General features: G+C 44.9%; 1 protein-coding gene across 3 annotated transcripts in view; it reads right to left on the bottom strand.

The window, feature by feature from the left end:
* The window catches only part of RASGEF1B (RasGEF domain family member 1B), a 614,689-nt gene that overhangs the window by 158,367 nt on the left and 441,022 nt on the right, over positions 1 to 15,300 (bottom strand). For 2 of the 3 annotated variants that reach the window (XM_051820184.3, XM_089303183.1), the window contains exon 4: positions 3,692 to 3,775. The exons of the other annotated variant lie outside the window; for it this stretch is intronic. In XM_051820184.3, coding sequence (XP_051676144.2) covers positions 3,692 to 3,775 — 84 coding nt within the window. The remainder of the gene's footprint in view (positions 1 to 3,691; positions 3,776 to 15,300) is intronic. 3 annotated transcript variants of the gene reach the window in all.

Genomic DNA, 15,300 nt, shown 5'->3' with positions numbered 1-15,300 from the left:
CGATGCTGTTGGTCCAGACTCACTCATGACATTGTAATGTAAAGTTCAATGATTTCAACAGGACTGTGGTTCAGAAGACTACTCTTACAAAATGTTTGCTAACATTCCTTTGATAAGAAAAATTGACCAGCAGTAAAAGGAGCTAAAGATTAATTTGTGAAAAAGACATCTATTCTTTCTTCCCACAGATGTCTCCCAACTGTGAAATAAAGCAGCTCTATTGTTGATTCTAAACTCATCAGTTCCTTTCTTTTTTATCTGTTGTTTACCCAGTGACTTCCACCTGACTCCATCAGTCTCCCCTCTACTTGCTCAGAAATACAGAAGGCTCAGGGAGTCTTGTTTACTTTCTTAGCCTCCCTTCCATTTAATAACACCACTTTCCTTCAAAGTGGTTTTTCTCTCCATTTCCCTCTAGTCAAATCAAATAATGCATTCAAGTTACATTTCTTTGGATCATGGCCAAGTCTGTCTGTGGCCTAAATTCTTTTGAGAAAGGTAGGTCGCCACTGTCAGGGTCACCGGCAGTCCCTAATCCAAAACAACTCTTTCTGCTTGTGTACCTGGAGGATACTATACTGTTTGCTGAGGACATGGCACTTTATAGGGTTGTCTGGACCTGCTATGGTCTTCACAATGCTTTGCCAGTAGCATAAATGAGAATTTTGTAGGAGGGCTTACTAGGTGAATTTTACATCATCTTGCAATGCTGCCTCTCTCTATCTCTTTAAATTCTTGCCTTTGTTTCCATCATCATTATCTAATTCTCTTTCTGTAGTCCACCTTGGATCTCTTATTAATTTATTGAAATCCTGAAATCCTTTTCGCATTTACTGTTAGCCTGCGCAACCTCTTGGGAGTACCATGTTTATCATCTACAGTACTCTGTCTTAATTCATCCTCAAGAGAGTTTCCTAGAAATGACAAAGGAAAGTCCTCTGGTCGAAACATTGTAGGATTTGGTGGGATAAAGTCAGCTCCAGCATTCACAACACAATCCTTGGCAGTTGCAAAGGAAAAAGAGACAAAGCTCTAGTATATCCCCAGGAAATCTCATGACACGTATTTTTAATATTTGCATTTATATTTACATAAATTTGTAAGTTCCACTCAAAAGGTGCTGACTCAGATCTTCTTTATCTGAGGATGGATCCTCATATATGCTAAGTTTGCTCGCCTATATACTGAGTAATTTCTTTGTTTCCCTTCCTGTTCCAGGGGCTTCCTCCTTTATTCCCACTTACCCTCTAATCATAGCCATTAAAGAAAAGACTCACCACTTGATTTATCCAGTTATAAGATTCAAGTTGGCTCCAAAATACTCTTTTTTCTATTATGAGCTTGCCCTGGATTCTTCTGTTTTTGAACTGGAAAATTTTACAAGACCCTTCCTCTCACCACAACAAGAAAAAAGTAGTTCCTGATTCAGCGTGGGGCACCAGATCTCAGGTGGCAGAGATCCTAACAGGCCAGCCTCACACTCAAAAGAAAGTTTCTTGCAGAGAAGGAGAAGGTTTGGATTCTGGGTAGATTGATGCTAACTGTCAAGTATCTATCCCAAATGCTGCCTTCCATTGATCCCTATATAATTGCAGGTTAGCCTGGCTTATATTTTCAGTGTCATTTTCTTCCCTCAGGTGGATGAATATCAGAGCTGATTACACATGAATTCAGAAGAATAATCTGTAGCAGATGCATTAGGTCCAGAAGCCAGAACTATGAGAAAAGAGAGGGCAAGGGTATCCATTGAAAGTAGTTCTACTCAACCCAAGACAGTCCTGCTGACACCATACAGGTGACCTACCTGCTGATTCTGCCCTGGTTGGGAGGAAGATCTAATAGTCACACAGAGGAATCATAGCACTAACCCAAGAATGGCCATACTGGTCCCGCTTCACTTCCAGTCTCTGGAAAGCTTTCTAAAAATCACCCCCTAACCTTTCTACATGACTGTTTCTGTTCCTCATCAGGTCTAGGAAACCACTGAGTAAACTCAAGACCATCTATTGGTTTGAAACGAAATTGAGCCAGAAGAGCCTCCTTCGGGGGTTCATTGACTTCTGACCTCAGCCTTTGAAATGCCTTCTCTCCATCCCCATGACAAAGTGGTGGTCTATTTAGAGCCTATATAAACAAAGGCAAAGGATGCTGGGAGGGGACAATGGTGGGGCAAGGCAGTGAATGTTGGGACAGTTGCCAACTTGTTTTGTGACATTCAGGGCATGTTTTGTTGATTGGTTATCTTGGTGCCAAATGACACTCTTGTCACTTTGAACTGGAGTCAGCAGACGGGAAGTGCAGATTTCTCCGAACAAAAAGTTCAGAAACACTGTCCCAAGAAACTTGGGCTGCTCCCCTGCTACGCCTGCAACACGTCAGCCCTGCTGACAGCGCAAGCAGGAGGCTGCTGGTCCACCCGGGATTTCACACCCTGCACACAGCTGCCTGGGCAGGAATTGCAGCCAAGGCAAATTTACCAAGAATTAGCTGGGAAAATAGACTCATTTCCTTTTAAAAACGTTAGTTCTCTCCACATACAAGGGTATTTCAAAAAGTTTGTGGAAAAATGGATTAAAAGACAGGTTTGGGTGCAAAACGTTCCTGAAATCTATGCATAGCTTATTTATAATGCTCATTTTCTGTGAACTTCGTGGACATCTCCATGTATGTAAGTTAAAGGGAAAAGCCCTATTTAAAGGAATTTTATTTAAGCTTTCTCAGCAGTGACTATGTCTCAATCTAGATGTTGGATTGTGCGTGGGCTGGGATGCACCACAGTGGAGAGGGTGGGGAGGCAGTGGTCGTTCTGTTAGGTTGGGCCTTGAAAGGGACCGTGAGCTACTGAATTGAATTTTGCTTCTCTTCCTGAAATAGGTCATCTTCTCATATTTCTTGGATTAAGCAAATTGGGCATTTGGTTTCTCTGAGTTTTTTATTTAGCTTTTCACTCATTCATTCATTCATTCAATTCATTTCCATTCATTACTCACTGAGTGCTTGGGTATAGGTTTAAGGCTTTTTCTATAGATTTATACTACACTCTTTAGTAATTGTGACAGTGCAATAAGGCAGGTAGTATTATCATGTTACTTTCAAGGGGACTTGCTCAAAGTCAGACAGGCACTGGGATTCGAACCCAGGTAGGCTGACTTCAGACAACTCAGTTCTTCCCATTGGGCTGTACATGCCCTGTTGGGATTGACAGCTGGGAATGTGATCCAAAACCAAAGAAGCAGTTCAGGAGTGCATCTGTAATTTCCAGAAGCAAAGTCTTCAATCCACAGATGATTTAAATGAAAAATACTTTAAGAGAAGTATTGCATACTGTTTGAATTTCACACTGCGGTGTCAATGACTAAAAGTACCCTCTTTCTTTCTAGCAAGTTCTGATAGGAAGGGAAAGATGGGCCAAAGAGGTGACAGATGGGAAGGTTAAAAGAAAATGGGGAGGTCTTTGGAATGGAATCAGAGGCAGGTACTGAGGCCAGGGAATCTCAGGTGAGCACTTCTCAAACTCAATGTTTTGCCTAGGACAAGTCCCACTAGGATTGACCAAACAGTTCACATTTGGGAATTTTTTCAGCCACTTTTATGCGATCAATTGGTTAATTTCAGCCAAATAGCTCAAAACAAAAGAAATGGCCAGTGGGCTCAAATCACACTGGTCAACTGGAAGCAGATTCATTCTTACTTTGCCTGTTGGCTTCTCAATCAGCGGGCTTGTAAAGCAAGCTGGAGTCAGGCTGCTGTACACAGAAGGCTTCCATGGCTGCTCCTACGAAAAGCAAAACACAGAGGAAGAAATTTTAGGGCTTTAACTGGCTCTCCAGCTGCCTAGAGCTACTTGCCTGCTACTCACAACAGTGCCTCAGGCATTTAAACTGAAGAGCTGTCATGGAAATACCTGAGTCAGCATTTTTTCCATGACCTCTTCAGTTTGCAGTCTGTGAAAACCCATTTAACTTTGTACAGGGGCATAATACAACATCATTTATGAGATTTTGAAAGAATCCATACATGGATATTGACAGAAATTCAAAACATTTTCATTTTTATCTGTGAAGGTATCTTCCTAGAATAAAAATCAGATTATATGAACCATTAAAAAAAAAACTGCACTAAGATCTCATTTCTTAGAAACGATGAACACATGTAAACCTCTGTTTTTCAAATCTTTGCTTCCTTATGGGGTGATTTTTAACATTCTTTACAGATTATTGCAAACCTCCCAAAAGAGCCTTAACTTTGTCAGCTTCATTTCAAACTTGGCTGCACAACTGACCCTAAATCTTCAGCCACACTGGTCAGTGTGTTGGTGGAGAATAGTGCCCGGTTTGTGCCTTTGTTGATGCTGCTCCTGATTTCTAATTCTTCAGTACATGCCTTTGAATTCCTACCTGTCCAATTAAGCCCAGCTCAAGTTCCTTAGGAAAGAGTTCATGACTTTCCTGTGTTTCGGATTGGAGTCAGAACAGATTTCTCCCTCCCAGAGTCCCACGGTGCTATCACTAGAGAACTTGTCACACTGCCCGTAGGGAGTGTGGACCATCGAGGGCAGGACTAATATCTTAGTTATGTTGCATCCTCTCCAGTCTAGCACAAGTCTTATACAATGGAGGAGCTGTTTTCTCTTTTCCAATTAGAATACACTTTCTTTTCATAAGCTGAGTCACTTTATGCCTTTACTGATTTCCAAAATACCCCACTGAATCCAACTCTATGAAACTCCCAGTCCCAATTTTTATTACACAAATTTCTCACTCTCTCTTCTCAGTCTTTATTAGAAGAGACATCAAGAGATTTGTTACCGAAACATTTTAACTCTATCAATGCACCCCCAGAAAATCAAAATGAACTTTACACTTGATCTTAGCCAAAAGGCCGAGAAGCGATCAAAATGAACTTTAATAATGTATCAGCAAGTGTTGACCCATTCTCACTGCCCACTGTCCAATTAATTGGCTGTGTTTCTTGAGGAAAAGGAAGATTTCTCCATGGTCTCAGCCAAGGAATGGAGTGTGCCCTCTGGAATCTCTACCCTGCTGTTCCTAATTAGCTTACCCCTCCCTACCCATGGCAAATTGCTTGTCCTCTCAACCAGGGTGGCCCTGCCTGTAAACGTGGTTTGTGTTATTTACACTGCTCTCACATGGCATTGGGAGAGTAGCTGCAGAGATATCTGCAGCCTGGAAGGGTCGTCCGTGGTTCCTGAGAAGCCGCGCACAGCTCTGAGTTCTTCTCGGGGTCTGAAAGCAGGGGCTCTGGTTGGATTGAGAGACATGTGGATTTCTGCCCATGAGGAGTTAAACTGAGACCAGAAACTCATTTCACAGGTCATGTTCCAGCCATCAAAGTGTAATTACCATCAAACCCCACTGGCGCAGGTCCCAACCATATTAATGAATGCACAGATGAAAGTTCCAAAGGATTCCATTACCAACTTCCACCTTCCAGAGATAAAAAGACATTGAATGGCACCAGGGAAAAGGCCAAAATATATCAACTTGAGACAGCATCTTTTTTTTTTTTTTTTAAATGAAAATAACAGTCTCAGTGTTGAACAGGAAACATGATTCTGCTTTGAGGAAGTCAATCTGCGGAAGCAGTAGATGAATCTGCAGAACTCTGCCCTTCAGTCTGAGGCTGGTCCGGTTGCTATGGCAACGTGTAACTAGCTTTCTTAGGGTGCTGTGCAGCCTGATTTTCTTTAGACCACGCGCAGTCCCTTGATACGTTTGCTTTGGGTATACTTAAAACTACAACTACCCAGCAGTTGCAAAACAAAGAGTTCTTACCTATAAATTATTTGTTTGGTTAAGACAGGGTGTTACAATTCTAGGCCACACATAAAAGGGAATTTCTGAAATAATGGGCATATGGGCGAAACACAAAGTAGTGGTGGGTATATAGATACTATTAGATGGTGTGTCCTTCTCCTACTCTCTGCCCTGGTTTTTAGGTTTTCCTCCCAGGCAACTGTTGTTGGGGTAGGCATGGAGCTCAGTGACTGAGTAGCTGGCCTTTACTGTTGTCCCCTGTCAAGGCACCATTTGAAGAATGTAGGGTGTGGGTGCTGAGAACAGACCTGGAACAGGGAGAGGAGTGAACTAGAATTTGAGAGCCACTGTTGAGTCCTTGGGCAAATCAGTCATCCCTTTCAGATCTCTGCAAAAAAAAAAAAAAAAAAAGGCAAAAAAACAAAAAAACGGTGGTGGGCAGACATTGCCCCCTTTTCTCCTTCCCATAATAAGTTTCAAGCACTCCAAAAAGCTCCTGAACTTCTCTGACACCTTCACATGAAAAGTGCCTGGTGCTACTCTAGGATTAGACTCCTGCACGAGACCTTGAACTGCATGTAATGACACCTTCAGTGTTCACCCTGGTTCCTGAAGTAGCAGAGCAGCTCCCGGTGCAAGGGAACCGAAAGACATAGGTTTCCAGGGAGAAGAGACATCGGGGGTCCCTGGCAGGCTCAGCTTGCTGGTTGAGCAGTGGCAACGGCGTGGGGAGCCCAGCAGGGAAGTAGCTAGGGAAAAGTGAGCTGAGCCCTCTGCCATTCCTTCACCATGACTCCACCCCCTTACCTGCCAATCTAACACACCCACTCTTCCATGCTGTCTCAGGCGGGACCAGGAAGGAGCAGATGGCCACGTGGAAGTTAAGCTCCACACAGAGGCACCATGAGAATCCCAGAGAGCCCCACACATGCTCCACTCCACCCCGTTTGTCTGTTCAACTATGCTGCCATCCTGTGTCTCGAAGAAGAGACTGATACCACGGGAGGAGCCCTTCTTTTGCTCTTGACCATGCTGCTTGGGGGTCTCTCTCTGGCCTTCCCTGCCCCCTCTTCACAGGCAGCTGTCTGACCCACTCTCCCCGTGTTGAGTGGGCCACACTCACAGAGGAATGCATATTCAATCTTTCTTCGTTTTAAATAAATTCTGCTCTCAGCTGTGCACAGTGTTTATGCCTCTGCTTGTTTTCAATTCTTATCTCTAAAGAAGCTAGAATAAAGGTAAAGATACATAAGCCCATAACAGGATCACACCAAATGTTACCTTCTTTGGGTGCATCCCCAGCAACTTAAAAGACCTAGCAACAGTAAAGGAAGGGATGCATACTTCACTCCATATAAAACATGGATGGTTGTGCCCATCAACCGCACACCACTCTTCCCCACACCTCAAGGCTAGGAACACTATATCATGTTTTGAAATGGAAGCAGATTCTACCATAGAGACTGCTATTCCTCACTGCAGCCTCGCCTTATCACTCATTATTTATCAGGAGCAAAAAGACCTGCACCCTGCATGCATGTGGAGTGTGCATTCTAAGATGCGTCACAAAGCACTGCACTAGCTCCTCACGCTGCTCAAAGCCACACAGCTGCTTCGGGGACCTGGATGCTCAGGGAACTGAGGCGCTTCCAACACTCAGCCGAGGAAGGAGAAAGATCTTGGAACAATGGGATCTCGGTCATCACCCCTGCCCTGGTCCCTGCTCTCTCTTGCCCCCAGCCTGGCTGCTGAGGCAAACCAAACAGTGATTTGGGCTCACCCCACCCACCCCAGCTGGAGTTCCTTCCTCAGAGGGTCAGGCAGACAGAGGTGAGGTGGCCTTGGGAAGGGAGGAGAACTGGGTGGAGGGCAATTACACGTTGACTCACTCAGGCTTGACCAGACTTCCTCCCATTTTCTACCGACGAGTACAGTTTTGGTGAATTGAAGTAAATTGTGCCTACCGCCACGTTTTCCTCCTGCCCTTTGGGCTATTATCACACACTTGCAAGCAAAGGAGGTCCTGGGGGAGAAGAAACTCACCCATGGTCTGGTTTCTGAGTTTTCTAGGCAGGATCCTGTTGGGGCCTGACCTGCTTACACACTCTTCTGCACTTCCCTGGGGACCCATTGCCTTTAAAAGCACTGCGAAAGTTTTGCATTTAAATTTCCATTTCCTGGATGCTTTACACGCTGATTTTTAAACTGTCCCTTGCGTGTTTACCTCCCTTCCTGATATTTTATGCATCTTCAGTACCACCTGCACCTACCACAAGGCTACCATTACAAAGAACATTACAACAAGCGCAGTGGAAGCTCTCCAGGTTAATGGGACGTCGGAAGGCAGCAGGTGCACTCCCTTCACCACACTCCCACGGCTCGGGGTTTCCTGCCAGGCTTGCCCAGATGCAGGTGTGTGAGTGAGACTATCACCTTCATATGCCCTTGCATTCACTGAGCCTCACGTCTTGCCTGTTCTCTGTGTAGCTGAACAATCTTTGGATATATACTATTTAGAAATGACACAATGTTCCATTAACAAGATAGAGTATAATGCATTGGGTAGCCTGATATTTTTTTATTTCCATTTTCCCTATAATTAATTGTTCTGTGTGTGTGTGTGTGTTTTGAAGCATTTTTTTAGAATATATTCCCAGAACAGCGTACCTGAACCAATGTTACAAACATTTTGACAGCTCTTATTATTTATTACACAATTACTGCCTTTCAAAAGGATTGGGCTGGTTGTCATGGCTATCCCCAACTGATCCATCAGGTACATATGTATGACTGTAAACACAAACACACTCATGCACACACATGCACACTGACTTTTTAAACAGCAAACTTGGGGCCAGCATTATGGTGTAGCAAGTTAAGCCGCCACCTGCAATGCCAGCAACCTATATGATTGCCAGTACGAGTCTGAGCTGTCCTTCTTCCAATGCAACTCCCTGCTAATGCACCTGGGAGAGCAGCAGCAGATGGCTCGAGTCCTTGGGTCCCTACCATCCATATGGGAGACTAAGATGGAGTTTAAGCTTCCTGGCTTTGGTCTGGTCCAGCCCCAGCTGTTGTGGCCATTTGAGTAATGAACCAGCAGATAGAAGATCTCCTTTCTCTTTCTCTCTCTCTATCTCCCTCTCTCTGCAACTATGCCTTTCAAATAAATAAACCTTAAAAAACCCATAGCAAAGTCATGAGGAAAATTCCATAACTCAACTCGTGTTCATAGATGAAGACACTGAGAGCCACAGAAGTTCAGTAACTCACACCCAATGACCAAGGTCCTCTTTACTGGCTTCGAGTGCCTACACCCAACATGCGCCAGCTTTTAGTGAGTAATCCTGACTATGTTTCTATCCCATGATTTCTTTAGTTGTGTCACAGTAAGTCAATGAACGTGGAGTCAGAACCATGGGATCTAATTCCTGCTCTGTCCCTTAATAGATCTGGGACCCTGAGGAAGCTACTGAACCTTGCTAAGCCTCAGTTTCCCCAAATATAACATCAGATGACATAAACCCTATAGGAAGCAAAGGAATTTACATAAATACTACTATTATTTTATATGTTACTAAAAATATTTATTGCTTTTCTTTCATGGTGCTCTCTCCAGAGTAAAATAACAAGTGCCTATGATTCTCTATTATAATTTAATATATACATCTCCTCCACTGTTGCCAACTAGCAAAATCTTATCCAAATACTGTAACTGCTCTATGATAACTTCACAATTTCTATGTAATATATTTATAAGAAATGTAGAAGTTTATAAAAATGTTTAATGAGAATTACAATTGTCAAATTATAAAAGGTACATAATGGAATATGTCATTTATTAAATAAATTTAACTGAGTATACTTGTTTTTAAATATTAAACACATTTATGTTATAAATTAAAATTTTAAGTTAAATATTTATTAAATATTAATTTTTTCATCTACTTAAAAGGCAAGGAGACAGAAAAAGAGAGAGGGAGGGAAAGAGGGAAGGAGATCGGGAAGGAAAGAGGGAGGGAGAGAGGGGGAAAGAGAAAGAAGGAGAGGGAGGGAGACAGACAGAGAGAGAGATCTTTCATTCACTAGTTCACTCTCCAAATGGCCACAAAAGCCAGGGCTGGGCCATGCCAAATCCAGGAGCCCAGAACTCCACCCAGGTCTCCCACATGGGTGGCAGGGACCCAATCACTTGAGCCATTATCTGCTGCCTCCCAGGACACATTAGCAGGAAGCTGGATCAGAAATGGTGTAGCAAAGACTCAAACTGGCATTCCAGTATGGGAGGCAGGTGTTCCAAGTGATGACTTAACCCACTCTGCCACCATGCCTGCCCTTAAAATGTTTTAAGGTACTCAAGTATAAGTTGATAAAGGAAGTAAATGGTAAATGCTTATAAAATAAGTATTCTGCCTCGAAGGTCTTTATAAGTAAAATAACAATGATTTAGTGAGAAGCACACTGGCCTCCCAGTCTAAAGACCTGGATTGAAAACTAGCTTTGACACATATTTGGAACACAACCTCTTTGAGTTTTATTTCTTTAGCAACAAAAAGCAAAATGCATAATTAGCTTTTAAAAAATATTCAAAAAGGCAATATATCTGGAAACAACCAACAATCTCTGATCTCTGTCAAAAGAGATCTATACAAAATAGATACCTCTTTGGAATGTCAAATGCAAGACTTCTGTGAGTTACAGCGCATAACAGTGCATTCTCTTGTTTGATATGAACTTAAGATTCTTCAGGAGTTCAGGAAAGGTAACAAGGGAAATGAAAATGGGAAGTCATCTATACTAATGTGAGAAATATCACTTAGGAAAAAAATCATTCTCTTCAGTTCCCCTAGGTCACTGGATGTCAACTTCATACCCAAAATGATCCCAGAAGAATGAAGTCTAAGGGGCCCTGAATTAAGTTTGCAACAGTGCTTTTAACAGAGGTAGGAGTCAGGCATGCAACAACTTGCATTTCTGAATATGGGAGTTACTTGGCCATCTGCAGCAATTTTGGGAAATGTGTTAATGGGTAGCAAGCATGTTATGGACTGAATTCTGTCCTCTAAAATTCATAATTTGAAGTCCTAACCCTCAGTGCCTTAGAAAATAACTACATTTGGAGGAAGGGTCATTAAAGAGGTAATCAGGTTAAAAATGTGGCCACCATGGGGACGGCAATGTGGTGCAACAGGTTAATCCTCCGCCAGCAATGTCAGCATCCCATACAGGCGCCAGTTCTAGTCCCGGCTGTTCCTCTTCCTATCCAGCTCTCTGCTATGGCCTGGGAAAGCAGCAGAAGATGGCCCAAATGCTTGGGCCCCTGCACCTACATGGGAGACCCAGAAGCAGCTCTGGGTGCCTGGCTTTGGATTGGCCCAGCGCCAGCCATTGCCACCATTTGGGGAGTGAACCAGCAGATGGAAGGCCTTTCTCTCTGTCTTTCCCTCTCACTGTCTGTAACTCCACCTGTCAAATAAATAAATATTTAAAAAAAAAACTTAAAAAAATGAGGTCATCTGAATGTGCCGTAATCCAAGTTGACTGGGTGTTCTTACAAGAAGAGCAGATTAAGGAGTGGACATTTGACTGAACAGCTAAGACACCGAGCCCCATGTGAATCCGTGAGTTCAATCCCTGGCTCTGACTCTTCACTCTGCTTCCTGCTAATGCGTACCCTGGGAGGCAGCAGTGATGGCTCAAGTAGTTGGGTCCCTGCCACCCACAGGGGAGAACCAGATTGCATTCCAGACTCCTTGCTTTGGCCTGGCCCAGCTCCAAACTGTTTGCAGGCATTTGGGGAATGAACCATCCAACCGTCTATCTGTCTCTGTCTTTCTACCTGTCAAATAAGTATTTCTTTAAAAAAAAAATCAGAAGAGGAGATTTGGACACAGATATAACAGACGGATGACCATGCGAAGACACAGGGAAAAGACAGCCATGGATAAACCAAAGAGAACAGCCTTGGAAAGAACGAACCCTGACTGTACCTTGATCTGGGACTTTCAACCTCCAGAACTGTTGCAATTCCTGCTGTGTAGGTCACCCAGAATGTGGTATTTTATTATGGTGACCCTAGAAAAGTTACATAACACATCCTAGCCCAAGGGAGTCTCAGTGTCAGTGGAGAAGGCTTCCAGGCAGGAGGAGGTTGGCACAGGAAAGGGAGGTTTCAAAATGAATGGAGCAGAGGGTGCCATGGTGACCAGCAACAAAGCGGATGCAGAGGTGTGACTGCAGGGAGTTCTGGACCTCAGTACTGAGAGGGCACCAGGGATACCCAGGTGAATAAAATGCTGTCCTTTTCTCAAGGAGCATCCGCCAAGTCTAGTGGGAGAGGGAGGTAAACCGGCACTGCATCAAAGGAGCAGGAAACACCAAAGACAGAGGCAGGCAGAGGTGCAGTGCAGCAAATGGAGGGGCTTGCAACGCACCCAGGAGAGAAGCTGCCTGAGGCTGAGAGGCTTCCAGGAGGAGGTGGTGCATGAGCTAAACAGACAGAATAAAGGGCAGGCAGGCAAAGAAGTGGTGTGGGGTGGGAGGCGTTCTTAGTCCATTTTGTGCTACTATTATGAAATGCCCGAGACTGAGCACTTTATAAAGAAAAGAAGTTTATTTAGCTCCCAGCTCTGGAGGCCCAAGGAAGTGGGACCTGCATTTGCTCATCAAGGGCCTCCTGGCTTTTATCCCAGCCTGGTATTGGCATCACGGTGGGAACACTTGCAAGAGGCAGAGTTCCCACGGCCAGAGAGGAAGCAGGAGACAGAGCTGAGACAGCTGACTTTCTTTCCAACAACCCATTCCTGAGAGACTGAATCTACTCTGAGAGACCAGCAGCCATTCTTTCCAGAGGTCAGCCACGTCCCTGTCACCTCCCACTAGGCCCCTTCTCTTAAACTGTCAGCTTATCACCGCCATCCAAGGAACCAGACTTCCTACACACACTGAAACCACAACCAAACAGCAGCAGGAGGAGGGGGAGAGTCTGGGGACAGCAAGAGGTTTGTGGTGGATGTGGAATCAGAAAAACCATGCATGCAAGGAAAGAGGTGTGGGATAAAGGGAATGCTGAGTGTGTGAACCGTAGGACTGGGATGGCGAGAGAGGGTACAGGAAAGACACACAGGAATCCCATGGTTCTTTCATGGCAGGGTTTCAATGGATTACTTGGAGAGCAGACAGAAGGATGCATTGGAGTGGAGGAAAGATTGTAAACCAGGAAACTTTGGGCGGCTGTTGCTGCCAACCAGGAAAGATAAGCTAACGCCTGGATGTCGAGACTAGCAAAGTGGCAGGAAGTCTAGAGGAGACTTAAGGAATAGTGTAGGACTGAAATAATCGGAATTTACACAGAAAGTGGATATTGAGATAGGGTTGGTTATGGTCAGGTTCCTAGAAGGAAAGAAGTGAAGACCCGAGTACAGAGTCCCAACAGGATTATAGGAAAGGGAAGGACATCGGAAGGGTGGAGCTGAGGGACTAGGAGGGGCTTCTTTGAGGCCGGTGCGCCTCTGCACCAAAGGCACAAGGAACACTCCCCGCTGTGGAGCTCTGGCTTTAAAGGTACATTCTTCGTCCTCCCACACACCTATTTTTTTTATAAAGCAAGGTTGGCTTATGTATTTTAAAGAGAGAGAGAGAGAGAGAGAGAGAGAGAGATTAAGATTCTATATAGGGCTGGTGCTGCAGCATAGCAGGTAAAGCAGCCACCTGCAGCGCCAGCATCCCATATGGGCGCCAGTTCAAGTCCCGGCTGTTCTGCTTCTAATCCAGCTCTCTGCTATGGCCTGGGAAAGCAGTAGAAGATGGCCCACGTGCTTGGGCCCCTGCACCTGCGTGGGAAGATCTGGAGGAAACTCCTGGCTCCTGGCTTCGGATCAGCTCAGCTCCTGCTGTTACAGCCAGCTGGGGAGTGAACCAGTGGATAGAAGACCTCTCTCTCTCTCTCTACCTCTACCTCTACCTCTACCTCTCCTTCTCTCTCTGTGTAACTCAGACTTTCAAATAAATAAATAAATCTTTTTTAAAAAAGATTCCATCTGTTGGTTCAATCCCCTAATGCTTGAAACATCCCAGGATAGACCAGGCCGAAGCCAGGAACCAGCAACTCCACCTAGGACTCCCTTGGGGGAGGGGGAACAGAGTCTCAAGTATTTGGGGCATCATCCAATGCCTCCCGGGGAGCATCAGCAGGAAGCTGGATTGGAAGCAGAGCACCCTGGACCAGCCCTCTGAGAAGAGATGTGGGCATCCCAAGTGCTGGCTTCGCCCACTGCACGGCAATGCCAGCCCCAGTTGGAGAGGCCTTTTAAAACATAAATGTAGCTGTGACCCTCCCACGGTATTCTCTTTCCCTTGCATCAAACACTGCAGAAGTTTCCCATGTTCTGAGACGCAGACTAACATTTCACCCGGGCCTAGCAGGCCCTTTCTGCTCAGGCCTCCTCCTGCTTCTCTGACCCACACCGCAGCATCTTCCTCCTCCTTTCCGTGCCTGAAATGTCAGCTTCTCTGCTGTCACAGAACTTCTGCTTGTGCTCTTCAGTCTTCCAGATACTTCCTCCTGTCCCCAGACCCCACTGCTTACTCCCCTTTAAGTGGGTCTGTTCTCCCTCCAGCAGGCAGCTCCACATGCACTTTCCACTGGGTTATTCTGACTTCCTTCTATACTCCCTTCCCACAATGCATTTCTTCTTTATACCCTTCATCAAAATGGCAATCAATCAGGGCATTTGTTGGCGTGTATGCTTGTGTGACTTTTTTTTTTTAAAGATTTATTGATTTATTTGAAAGTCTGAGTTACACATGGATGAGAGGCAGAGAGAGAGAGAGAAACAGAGAGAGAGAGAGAGAGGTCTTCCATCTGCTGGCCAACTTCACTCCCCAATTGGCTGCAATAGCCAGAGCTCAGCTGAGCCAAAGTCAGGAGCCAGGAACCTCTTCCTGGTCTCCCATGCAGGTGCAGGGGCCCAAGGACTTGGGCCATCTTCTACTGCTTTCCCAGGCCATAGCAGAGAGCTCAATCGGAAGTGGAGCAGATGGGTCTTGAACTGGCGCACCCATGTGGAATGCCAGCACTGAAGCCGGTGGCTAAACCCCCTACGCCACAGCACTGGCCACCTTGCGTGACTTTTAATAAAAGGGCACATATTATTAATCTCCCCATGACACTAAGCTCCCCAAGGATCAAGACCACCTCTGTTCTTGTCCTTCACTGAATCCCCAAACTCGAGCACAACACCTGGCATTTCACAGGCACGCACAAACATTTCTTGAGCAAATAAATGAATAGTTGAATAAATGAATGGGTGAATTCTTAAGACAATTCTTGAAGGACAAGGAAGAGAGGGGCATGCAAAGACAAGGCAGTAAGATTTTCCAGGCAGGGGGTAAATGCACTCGTATAGAGAGACGAGAGGGCAAACACATTTAAGTAACCGCCAGTTCTCTGAAAGGTCATAGGCTGCACGGGAAGCTGGAGAGGCGGGAAGGGCCTTCACCATCACAAAGATGCAGGAGACCA

Source organism: Oryctolagus cuniculus, chromosome 8, assembly GCF_051225735.1.
Source record: "Oryctolagus cuniculus isolate XC-2025 breed Fujian yellow rabbit chromosome 8, ASM5122573v1, whole genome shotgun sequence".
Classification (NCBI taxonomy): Eukaryota; Metazoa; Chordata; class Mammalia; order Lagomorpha; family Leporidae; genus Oryctolagus; species Oryctolagus cuniculus.
This window is presented reverse-complemented; position numbering and strand designations above follow the sequence as displayed.